The 12,823-nt window shown below is 50.5% G+C and overlaps 1 protein-coding gene across 1 annotated transcript; it reads right to left on the bottom strand.

Annotated features, from left to right (window-relative positions):
* Positions 1 to 9,075, bottom strand: Bola3 (bolA family member 3). Its single transcript, XM_075983727.1, has 4 exons — positions 8,920 to 9,075; positions 6,946 to 7,069; positions 5,291 to 5,379; positions 1 to 254 (listed from the first exon to the last, which is right to left on the bottom strand). The coding sequence occupies exons 1-4, from the start codon at positions 8,971 to 8,973 to the stop codon at positions 189 to 191; spliced, it is 333 nt and encodes a 110-aa protein (XP_075839842.1). The 5' UTR covers positions 8,974 to 9,075; the 3' UTR covers positions 1 to 188.
* Between the last annotated feature and the right edge of the window lie 3,748 nt (positions 9,076 to 12,823).

Consider the following 12,823-nt stretch of genomic DNA (forward strand, 5'->3'; position numbering starts at 1 on the left):
TTGTGAGCAATAGGTATCTGTGGTCTTTAATTAACTTCTAAATAGATAACATACCTCCTATAATTATAATACATAAATGTCTATGAACAAAAATAGATACATTTTTTTGGCAGGGATTCTTCTGGAAGATGGCTGTGGAGAAGTGCACTCAAGGTTTCAGCATCAGCAGTCGCGTGACCGGGGCGCCGTCAGCACTTGGGGACAGAGGTAAATATCCGAAGGCCATGCATTCCCTTGATCTCTTCTTTTAGTGCCTGAGGAAGAGATGTCACAGTCAGTTCTTGTGTCTTGCCGTTGGCTACAGTGTTCTACACAGCTGTCTGAAGGATACTTTGCACATGTTTTATTAAGCAATTTTTCCCTTCAGAACATTTTTTTGCCTATGTTTGTGTGGTGTGTGTATGTGTGCATGCTTGCATGTGTGTGGGTGTACATGTGTGTGTTGTGTGCATGCTTGCATGTGTGGGTGTACATGTGTGTGTGCATGCTTGCATGTGTGTATGTGTGCATGCTTACATGTGTGGGTGTACATGTGTGTATGTGTGCATGCTTGCATGTGTGTGGGTGTACATGTGTGTGTGGTGTGCGTGCTTGCACGTGTGTGGGTGTACATATGTGTGGGTGTGCGTGCTTGCATGTGTGTGGGTGTACATGTGTGTATGTGTGCATGCTTGCATGTGTGTGGGTGTACATGTGTGTATGTGTGCACGCTTGCATGTGTGTGGGTGTACATGTGTGTGTGTGCGTGCTTGCATGTGTGTGGGTGTACATGTGTGTGGGTGTACATGTGTGTATGTGTGCATGCTTGCATGTGTGTGGGTGTACATGTGTATATGTGTGCATACTTGCATGTGTGTGGGTGTACATGTGTGTATGTGTGCATGCTTGCATGTGTGTGGGTGTACATGTGTGTATGTGTGCATGCTTGCATGTGTGTGGGTGTACATGTGTGTATGTGTGCATGCTTGCATGTGTGTGGGTGTACATGTGTGTATGTGTGCATGCTTGCATGTGTGTGGGTGTACATGTGTGTGTGTGCGTGCTTGCACGTGTGTGGGTGTACATGTGTGTATGTGTGCACGCTTGCATGTGTGTGGGTGTACATGTGTGTATGTGTGCACGCTTGCATGTGTGTGGGTGTACATGTGTGTATGTGTGCACGCTTGCATGTGTGTGTGTACATGTGTGTGTGCACGCTTGCATGTGTGTGGGTGTACATGTGTGTATGTGTGCACGCTTGCATGTGTGTGGGTGTACATGTGTGTATGTGTGCATGCTTGCATGTGTGTGGGTGTACATGTGTGTGTGCACTGTGTCCATGTGGTGTGTGTATGTGTGCATGCTTGCATGTGTGTGGGTGTACATGTGTGTATGTGTGCATGCTTGCATGTGTGTGGGTGTACATGTGTGTATGTGTGCATGCTTGCATGTGTGTGGGTGTACATGTGTATATGTGTGCATGCTTGCATGTGTGTGGGTGTACATGTGTGTATGTGTGCATGCTTGCATGTGTGTGGGTGTACATGTGTATATGTGTGCATGCTTGCATGTGTGTGGGTGTACATGTGTGTATGTGTGCATGCTTGCATGTGTGTGGGTGTACATGTGTGTATGTGTGCATGCTTGCATGTGTGTGGGTGTACATGTGTGTATGTGTGCACGCTTGCATGTGTGTGGGTGTACATGTGTGTATGTGTGCATGCTTGCATGTGTGTGGGTGTACATGTGTGTGTGCACTGTGTCCATGCGTTTGGAGGCCTGAGGCTGACACTGAGTGTCTTCCTTGGCTGCTCTCTGCGTTACAGATCAAGGCAGAGTGTCTCACTAAAGTGGAACCTGCTGTTTCGCCAATCAACTATCCAGCTTACTCCAAGGGTTCCCCACTTCTGCCTCTGGGCGCTGATGTGATGCTGAGTGTGGTCACAGAGGTCTGTGATGCCAGCATCTAGTTTCACCCAAGCTCTGAGAATCCAAACCCAAGTCCTCGCACTTGCACACAAGCCCCTCTACGCCTCTTCCCAGTAGCCGGGTCTCACTGGCTAGTCCTGGCTGGCCTGGGTCCTCCAATTCTGAGGATTCCTGGAGGCAGAATCACCATTTTTGGACTGAGGTAGAGGTAGGAGCCAATGGCTGGCTGCTTTGCTTTTCTGGTCTTCAAGTTGAACCCCAATATCTATCTCTGGGTTTTTACTACTCATGCTACCTAAGGTGCACACCACCACACCCAACTCCCTTTACAATTGTTTTTATTCAGTAGTATTTAAGTTTGTAGCCAGGGTGGCAGCACACGGCTTTAATCCCAGCACTCAGGAGGCAGAGGCAGGTGGATCTCTGTGAGTTCAAGGCCAGCCTGAGCCTGGTCTACAGATTGAGTTCCAGGACAGCCAAGGCTACAAAGAGAAGCTCTGCCCGGAGAAAACAACAAGAACAACCCCACCTGTGTTTGCTGTGGTGTTACATATCCATAGCCCAGCCACCAGGGTAAGGGAGCGTGGTAAGTTGAGCTCAGGAGTTCAAGTCCAGCCCAGCAATACAGGAAGACCCTGAACCTATAGTGTGTGCGCGGGCACACACACACACACACACACACACACACACACACACACACACTAACGACAGCACACACACAGACATACACTCCTACCTGGGTTGTGGAGTTAAAACAACACTGAGTACCCCTGGCCCAAAGTCAGCAAGTGAGTAAATAGGTCAGGATATGGACCCAGATGTTCTGTGGTCCTGGATACAGCTAGTTTCAGTCATGTTCCTAAGTGGCTCTACCCAGGCCAACTCTATGTTCAGTGGAAGCCTCAACTCTGCCAACAGAAAGGACCCTGGAAAAAGCCTCATAGGTACAGTCCGGCCAGTTCCCTCTGCTTGCTGCAGGCCCAGGATGCCCTCTAGTGGCTACTTCTGTCTCTGCAGCTGGGTTAGTGCCAGCCAGGTGGGAAACGGAGGCAGGCAGATCTCTGAGTTCAAGGCCAGCAGGGTCTAAAGAGCGAGTTCCAGGACAGGCAGGACTACACAGAGAAACCCCATCTCAAAACAAACAAACAAAAAAAGAACATCACAACAACAAAATCCCCAAAATACCGTGGGTAAGAAGACTCAGCTTGAAAGCCAGTTGTTGTGGCGCACGCCTTTACTACCAGCGCTTGGGAGGCAGAGGCGATCAGATCTCTGAGTTTGAAGCCAGCCTGGGCTACATAATGAGTACCAGGACAGCCAAGGCTATATAGAGAAACCCTGTCTTGAAAAACTAAAAAGCTTTACCTTGGATAAGCGTGTTTGAGCATGCCTGTGCACACAATGTTGCACCAGGTATTGAGGAGACAGGAAAGAATGAGCAATGATAATGAAGAAGAAAGCCACAAGAAAGAACTCAAGGCCAGCAGCAATGTCACCGTGAGGGTCAGGAAGATGGCTCGCCAAGTAAGAGCATTTGCAAAGCAAGCCTGACAATTTGATTGAATTTGATTCCCCAGAACCTAGGTAAAAGGGCCAGATGTGGTACACATCTGTAACCCTGGCATTCTTCACAGCGGCATGGGAGGGGAAGACAGGAGACTTGCCTGGAAGTTAGCTGGCCTAGGGTACATGGTACATTTAAGGAGGGCTGCATGTGTCCTCAGACTGTGTGGGTACAGGGAGGTTAATAACTTACTCAGGGTCACGACTGGAGCTGCAGGCCAAGGGATGCATGCAGGTTAACAGCACCCAGGCTACACCAGTATCCAGTATCCAGTCACACCAGGTAGCATATGTGTTTGAGAACAAAACCCACGTCCAACAAGCTGTGGGGAAAGCCCCCAGCCAGGTCTTCCCTGTCCTAGCTACCTTCATTCTAAGCCTGGAACCCACACACAGCTGACTGTATCTGGAGGGGCTCTGAGAATGTTGAAAGGGCTAACGTGTCCAGGGTGCACGTAGACATGTCAGGACACAAGTCAGAACCACCAGCAACTGGAAGAAGGTGTTGGAGGGTAGGTGAGATGACCCAATGGGAAAAGGTGCTTGGCAAGCCTGACTACCTAGGTTCAAATCCCAAGGACCCACATGGTGGAAGGCAAGTTCTACTTTAACCACATAGGTGCTGCAGCATCGTGCCCCACCCCTAAAAGGACCGCAGAATACACAATTTTAAAAAGAAGGAGTCAGAAAATGGAGGGGCCCTGGGGCCCAGCCAGGAGGATGGGAAGTAGCTTTTGAGTTGGGTGCAGAAGGGAACTAGGCCAGAGGTCCAATCAGGACATCCAGAGGGAGGGAGGACCCTCCGACAGTAGAGCACATGTGAACCCAAGATAAAGGGGCTGATGGCCAGAACTCTGCTTTTCAGAAGCTAAAGCAGCTGACAGCGCGCAAGAGCTCTGAGTGACACCAGGCACAGCTGTGGGGTGGCTTCTGAGACAGAGGCCCAGGGTCAGCGCTGGTATAGGTTCCTACTGAGGAACACAAACCCAAATCTACAAAAGCGTGTCATTTAGCCCTGTGAGACCAGAAAACACTGAGCGGGCCAGGCACAGCGGAGCACGTCTCTAACCCTGCTCTGGAGTCCACACAAGCCAGTGCCAGAGGGCACGCCTCAAAAATCCCTAACATGGCTGAAGCTGTACAGCAGTGGGCAGAGCACTCGCCCAGCACGCATGAAGCCCTGGGTTCCACCCTCACCACCTCACACTAGCCGTGGTGATGTGCATCCGGAGGTGGAGGCAGAAAGATCGGAAGTTCAAAGTCACCCTTGGCTGTATAGTAAGTTCAAGACCAGCCTGGACTACCTAGTCTTTAAAAATACCCAAACAAGGCTAAGGATCCAGTTCAGTAAGTAGATTTTTACCGAGGGGGTCTAAGCTTAGTCCCCAGACTTCATAAGCCAGGTGTGGTGGTCCATACCCTCAGCACTTGGGAGGTGGAGGCAGGAGAGTTAGAAGCACAAGACCATCCTTGCCTACATAATGAGTTTGGGTCTAGCCTGGGCTTCATGAGACTCTCTTTAAAACCATAACAAAAACCCAAACCAAAGAAACAGTAAACATTGTAGTATTATCAAAGAGGTTGAGAAATAACCGTTGGGTGGCCTAGTTCCAATTCTGAATTAATTTACATTTGCTCAAAATCTCAGCCTAGTGAGTCTCTGGTTTTGTGTTTCTAGGGTCTCAAGTCCTGTCCTCCTGACCACATTCTAATGGCTGCCCTGCTGTGCCCTGGAACCGACAGCGATAGCAACCATGCCCTCTGCTGTGCGCTCAGATGCTGAAGGCCAGAGGGACAAGGACCGTCAGCAGCCACTGACCTGATTGACCATCTGGTGCTGCTGGACGGTCCTCTTCTCTTTAAACTCTTCGGACTCAATTTTAATCTCGTACATCGCCCCGCAGCCTCCTGAACAGACAAAGTCAAAGGCATCTCGGTTACAACAGATGGTAGCAGGCAGTCCCAAGAAAGGACAGTCCTGACAGCATTCGACTAACAGGTCCCAGTAAGAGCAGTTTCCCATCTGACATTCACTCCTGGCCTCTCTGCTACCCACACTGTGGAGTGTGGGCAGGAAAAAGGGAGCCCAAGGCCTGGGAAGCATTGGGAGGTAGAAATTCTCTCTTAGTAAGCCATGGGAGATGGTGGGAGGGTCAATTTCAGTTTCCCACCTTCCACAGACCTGTTAAAAATACCCTAAGGTTTTATCCGATTGTGTGGTCCCTCCATTGGTGGCTGGCAGTGACTATCAACTTGACAGAATCTGGTATCACTTAGGAGGCAAACCTCTGGGCATGTCTATGAGGAAGTTTCTAGATTGGGATTGCTCACCCCTAAACTGGATACCTGGACGAAAGGAAAAGAGAGCTGAGCGCCAGCATCCCCTCCCTCCCTCCTTCCCACTTCGCCCCTCTCCGTTTCTCTCCCCTTCCCTCCTTCCAGACTGGACATGATGTAACCAACCTGTAAGCAACCACTTCAAGCACAGTCAACTATGCTTTCTTACACCAATGAACGCCCTCAGGGCCCTCTCCTAACATATAATAAAATAAACTTCTTTGTGTTTTGTTTTGTAAGTCAGGGTCTCAAACAGTCTGACCTCAACCCCTCCACATAATCAAGGATGGCCTTGAACTCCACCTCCTGAATGCTGGGATTATGAGCCAGCACAACACACTTGCTCAATTTTATGTTTCTGGGACTCAAAGCTGGCCTGTGTACACATTAGGCAAGCGCTCTACCAATGGAGCTGCATCCCCAGCCCAAGAAAAGCTATTTCTGAATGTTCTCCCTGCGAGCTTTCAGGGAAGTCGGAGAGCCCTCCTTGCAGTGGCCATGCAGGGCCATGTCTTATCTAGCTGCCTGCACCCGTGTCCCTCTCTGGGCGTGTCTGGGTAAGGCCCCCATCTTCCCTCTGCTTCTAGTGCAGAAGCTACACCGCCAGCCTGGTCCTGACAGACAGCAAGTAGAGGTGGCCTGAGGAGAACAGGACTAGCCTGGGCTTGGAGAGTCTGCCCTGGGTCCTGATTCTGCCTCTGGTTCTCCTGTTTCCTTTTGATGCTTTGGGCTTGACTCTTGGATAAAGTATAAAGTAGGGTAACTGAAAAAACCTACCTTGGGCCTGTTCTAGCTCTCCATTGGACTGTGTCAGAAGAATTGGAGTGGGTGGATTACAAGTCCATCTCAAAAGTGAGAGACTATCCTGAGCTCTTGGTGCCTCTAGAAGGGCAGGCTTGGTGGTCAGCAAGAGAGACCTCATCTAAGCAGGGCTAGCCTGGTAACCCAGAGTTTTCTCAGCCAGGCCTTTGCCTCTGACGTTTCTAAGTCCCCATCTCCATCTGGCCCAAAGCAACACAAACGGAGAAGTCACTATGGAAGGTTCCCTCCTCCCAGCCTTTGGACTTCAGCCTCTCCCCAGCTAAAAACTCAAAACCCCCAGCAAAGCCCCATGGCAACTGTGGGAGAAAGCCTCACCTGAGATGTCCGTGACTTTGATAGCTGTGGCTCGAGGAAACTTCTCCTTGAGAACCTGGGTCACCTTGAGCTCCCCCTCAGTCTGGGAGGCAAACATCCGATGTACACAGTGCAGGAGAGGAAGCTGCGACACACAAAGAGGGGGGCTGTGGGACTGTGAGCTGTGACACACAAAGGGGGGGCTGTGGGACCGTGAGCTGTGACACACAAAGAGGGGGGGGGCTGTGGGACCGTGAGCTGTGACACACAAAGGGGGGGGGGGGCTGTGGGACCATGAGTTGTGACACACAAAGGGGGGGCTGTGGGACCGTGAGGAGCTGCGACATACAGAGGGGGGCTGTGGGACCGTGAGCTGTGACACACAAAGAGGGGGGCTGTGGGACCGTGAGGTGGTACAACCATGGCCCCTGCTGGGTGGGGCAGGGAGCGCTGGCTTGTAGGTGGCATCCAGTCACCCCTCAGTCTCACCACAAGGTCCAGAGCAGGTGCTATTCTAGACCCCCAGGGCTGTATCCTGGGTCTCTGTGGTAATTTATGTGCATGCAGTTGCCCGTGTGTGCATGCGCACTGGGGGTCAGAGGACAAACACAGCTGTCATTCTCAGCCACATCACCTTGTATTTGGAGACAGTCTCTTGCTGGCTTGGAGCTCATCAAGTAGGCTAGGCTGGCAGGCAAGCCCCAGGGAGCCCCCTGTCTCACCTCCCAGCAGTGGGATTACACGTGTGTGCCCTCACACCTGGCTTGTGTTTTCAAATTTTTACTTTGAGTTGTCAGTGTGTGTGTGTGTGTGTGTGTCTAAGAGTTTGTGCACATGAATGTGGCGCTTCAGAGGCTAGATGAGAGTACCAGATCCCTGGAGCTGGAGTTATAGGCAGCTGTGAGTTGATTGACATGTTGACATGGAGGCTGCAAACAGTTGGGGTCCTCGGGAAAAGCAGGGAGCCCTCTTACCACCTCACATGGGTCCTGAGGACTGAACTTGGACCATCCTCGAGAGCACGTTACCAGCTGAGCCTTCCGCCCAGCTCGCTATCAGCTAGTCTCACAAGGCTGAGATAGAGTCTGCCTCTCCACAGCAGCATCCCAGAGCTGACCCCAAGACAGGCCCTGAAGCAGTGAGTGAGCAAATGAGAGGCTTGGCCGGGGGACATAGGCCAAGAAGCCTAAGAGATGGCCGGGATTCAGGCCAGATGAAAGCCTGGAGTTCGATGGTCTGTGTGCTGCACGAAGGAACAAAACCAAGGCTGTAAGCCTGGGTGCAACTGCTCCCGTGACAGAAGCAGCCACGGTGGCCTAACCGGATGGCAGGCAGCATGTAAGGTCACTAAGACGCAGAGTCACAGGCTGACAGAATCCCTGATGACCTGCCCTAGATGACAGTCCTGGAAGCAACACAGCTCCTCAGCATGGGAGGCAGATTCGATACCATCAGGCACGGGAGGAGAATGATGGAGGAGGTAAAGCTAAAGATGAGGGGGAAAAGACTAGGCACCGTGGCTTAGGACGTTATTCCAAGAGTCAGGAGGAATGTCACAAGTTCTAGGCTAACCAGGGCTATAAAAACCAAGAGAGGGTGGGAGAATTAGGAGAGCTGCTGTAGACTGGGCTCCCACTCCAGGCTGCAGGCTAAGGAGGGTGAAGGTCAGAGGCCTGCTCTGTGTGCGATTGCAGAGCGCAGACTCAGCCTAAGTGCCCAGCACCAACGCCTGGACTCGGGGACCACAACACCGAGTGGTTTTCCGCTACAGAAGGCAGCATTTCTTTCCTAGGTTCGCTCTACTGTGACGGATTATGGGACTGTCCCCGATCCACTTAGCCTGGGTACCCCCCGCCCAGCACCCCCAGTGCGAATCAGAGAGGTCAGGAGAAAATGAATGAGAGCAGGGAAGGGCCCTGGTCCTGCCCCACGTCCCCAACCAGACAACAGCCACCCGAGCTCCCCCGCAGCTCTGCCCGAGCCCCACCGGCTCACCCCGTGGCTCCCGCGGAGCAGAGGCGCAGCGGACGCCGGGCCCCATGCCGCCATGCCCGGCGACACAGCCCGCAGCCCGAGGTCACTGTGCAAGCGGAAAGACTCCCCAGCACTCGGTCTGGAACCGCAGCCCTGGGCGAGCCCGCCCCCTGCCGCCCGGAGGCCGCGCCCGCCCCGTGGTCGGCACCCGGAACCGCCGTACCTGCAGGCCTGGGCGCACCCTCCATCCCAGACCAGCTTCCAGGGCAGGGTCCCCTGCTCGCCTCCAGACGCCCACCTCGGCTGTCGGGTGCACAGGACAGGCCTGCCTCCTGACAGCCCAGTCAGTGCTCTGGGGAACTGGTTTCTTTCCAGAAAGGAGTTCTGTAAAATTCTCAAGCAACAGGGGGTCTTCTCAGGTTTGTGTTTTAGAAAGAGTGCTCTGGTTCCGGGAGGAATCGTAGAGAACAGACGGCTGCAGAGGCCAGATGAACGATGAACCAAACCAGGGGTGGAAGGAGTGGGGATGAGGTGTGGTATGGGTGTTAGATGAGGGGAGAAAGATGGAAATTTGTTTTGGAGTCCCCCAAATTCCAGGGATACAGCCCTGGGATTACAGGATGGAACCTGTTTTGTGTTCAATGCCAGCCAGGGCTAAGTAGTGAGTTCCGGGCGAGTTTGGGCTATAGAGACCCTGTCTCAAAACCAAATGGGATGGGAGTGTGGTGGCTCTCACCTTTAATCCCAGCTCTGGAGAGACTGGGGCAGGAAGGCCATCCTGGGCTACAGAATGAGTTTGAGGCCAGCCAGGGCTAAGTAGTGAGACCTTGGCTCAAAGCAAAAAACCATCAGAATAGGTAGGCTTAGAACACACACCATGAGGGATAAATAACCACCCACAAAGCACTGTCAGAGAATGAAAGCTGACGCTCCCCCAAGCCCCATCTCTCGGGTGGTGATTGTCTGCAGCCTCAGTCCGGTGTGGCCTGCAGGACTTTGTCACTGCGCTTTGTCTGTGCAGTCAGTTCCTCCCGTGCGGATTAGATCTGGATTTGCTCTTTCAGGTGATCAACTAAAAGCAGGCTCATTTATAGGTGGGGTATGGTGGCGCACCTTTAACTCAACACTCGGGAGCCAGAGGCAGTTAGATCTGTTAGTTCAAGGCCTGCCTGGCCTACATAGCAAGTTCTAGGACAGTTAGACAATAGAGAAACCCTGTCTCAAAACAAAACAAAAATGTTCATTCCAATGTTGAGTGACTCCTGTGTTCTAGCCCTCATCTCCGCATTACTTGATACACATATTTTTCTGCTTGATTCCTTAAAACTTACGTTAAAACTTACACTTACGTTAGTGTAATTAGGGGTAATTTATTAACTTTCAAGTTTCTTTTGTGCCAAGAACACAATTAAAACTACAAGAGCTAGTTCCGGGACGGGCACCAAAGCTACAGAGAAATCCTGTCTCGAAAAACCAAAAAAAATAAATAAATAAATAAATAAAATGTTTTAGCTGTATAGTGGCCCCTTTGCTAGTCAAACCACATGTTCAGATGCGCAGGGACTGGCTAACTAGATGGTGAACCAGACCATTGAGATATGCTCCCTGGATTGGGCTGGAATTAAATTACGGTTTTCCAATGTATTGCTAAGCTTGAAGAAAGCCTGGCACCACCAGCAACCAGCTTTGCAACCAAAGAAGCAGAGATGCTCTGGCAATGGAGCAGATACAGAGGTGGTTCTGAGGAGGTAGACAGAGGACTCTCTCCGAGCTGCTGGAAGCCAGCCCTGCTGGAAATGAGTACTGAATTCATTGCAGACGAGTTTGCCACTTGAAGCTGAGTGCCCTAGGTTAAGGTCAGACTTACCTCCATCATTCATACTGGCACCTTTGCTTGTCAATCCTGTTCCACAGAACAATAACCCACATAACTGTGCCTGAGAACTGTTGGCGCTCCACTGTGCACCCCTTACCTTCAGCTTCCAAGAGGATGTCTAAGCTGCTTGAGAGAACAATGTCTCAAATCCTTCAGCCTCCCATCACACAAAGGAAATCACCTTGCACGACTTCACCCTTACCTACTCATCCAGCTGGAATCTAAACTGCAGGACACGACACCCGAATTGTCCTGCACAGGTCAGCCAGGCTTTTGGTCACACAATTTGTTGTTTTTGTTTTGAGACTCTCCTGCAACCAAGCCACATCAGTACTGCCTGCAACTTGAACCTTCTTAAAATTTTTATATTTTGTCTGGATGTTTTGCTTGCATGTATGTCTGCACAACATGTGCATAGTGTCCAAGGCCAGAAGAAAGTGTCAGATCCCCTGGAACTAGAGTTACAGATGGGTGCGGACTGCCATGTGGGTGCTGGGAATCAAGCTCTGGTACTCTTCAGGAACAGCCAGTGCTCTTAACCACTGAGCCATCTCTCTAGCCTCTTCATTTCCTTAAACCACCTTTGGGGCCCAGGAAATAGCCGAGCCTTTCTGCTCTGAACTTGAGGTTCGTTCACCTTTGTTTACTTAGGGTCTAATCACTCTGTGTTTTGTTTATTGTTGAGACAGGGTCTCCTATGGCCCAAGCTGGCCTCGAATTTACGTCGCTGAAGATGAGCTTGGATTTCTGACCCTCTTGCTACAAGCCTGCACCACCTCATCACCACGGGGCCTCCTCAGTTAGGGTCTCTTGGGATGCATCTTCTGTTTTTACTTCACTGAGATGATTTTTAGTAACAGTCATTTTATAGAGGAGCCTCCTAGCACCCCAAGAGTCAGTTCTTAAAAAATTCAACCCTACAGCCAGCGGTGGGGGCACATGCCTTTAATTCCAGCAGTTGGGCGGCAGAGACAGGTGAATCTGAGTTTGAGGCCAGCCTAGATTATAGAGCAAGTTCCAGAAGAGCCAGAACTACAGAGAACCCTTTCAGGGGGAGGAGGGATTCAAGTAGCTGTACACCAGCTTCTTAACCTTACCTGAACATTTGTAGAAAAGACTGAAAAATCTCCTGCCTCCCAAGACTGCTAAACTTTCCTTCTGAGTAAAGCCCTACAATGTCCTCCCCGTCCCTTCAAAGTCAAAACACAGTGGTACGACCTAGGATCTGTCAACCAAGGGGCATGCTTCTAAATGGAAAATCTTGATACTGGACAATGTTAAGGATGCATGGCTTGTTTCTGGCTATGCAGCTTCAAAGCCTAACTCTGGCCTTCCTGACTCTTGTCTGGGTTATTTCTACTCTTCTGAAGCTTCAAAGAGCTTCCAAAGACTCAGCTGTTTGATTCCCTGACACACATTTTGGTGATCACTTCAAGTTTTTTTAAGGTTATATGTAATTTTAAGATGATCATTAAATTTATTTAATTATGGGGGGCATGCACATGCCACAGCATACATGTGAAGATAAAAGAACAGATTTCTGGAGTTGGTTCTCTCCACTATGAGGGTTCCAGAGATGAAACTCAGGTTGCAGGCTTGGCAGCAAACACCTTGACCTACTGGGCCATCCCAATGGCCTTTGTGATCATTTTCAGGCCTACTGAAACAAACAAAAACTCACCAAAAATGAGGTAGGCACATAGCACTTAAGAAGCCACAGAGCAAGACTTCAAGTCTGAAGCCAATCGGGGCTGCAAAATAAAGCCATGCCAGTAAATGTATAATGCTGACTTAACAGTTTGCCTGTGTCTTATACAAGATTAAGGACATGTGATCACTTAGGAAGTTTCCAACTCTACTCAAAAAGTCCAAAACCAGTTTTCAGACCAACCCAAAATGCACCTGTAGTTTTTCTAAAACTGAATGTAACGGCTATTCTTGCTTGTCTACTTGACTACATATGAAATTAACTAAAACCAAACCAACCAAGAACACATGTGAAGGACTTGTCAAGTCATTTGAAGTGAGAAGATCCACTTTTAATCCAGA

Source organism: Microtus pennsylvanicus, chromosome 8 (genome assembly GCF_037038515.1).
Source record: "Microtus pennsylvanicus isolate mMicPen1 chromosome 8, mMicPen1.hap1, whole genome shotgun sequence".
NCBI classification, from domain to species: Eukaryota; Metazoa; Chordata; class Mammalia; order Rodentia; family Cricetidae; genus Microtus; species Microtus pennsylvanicus.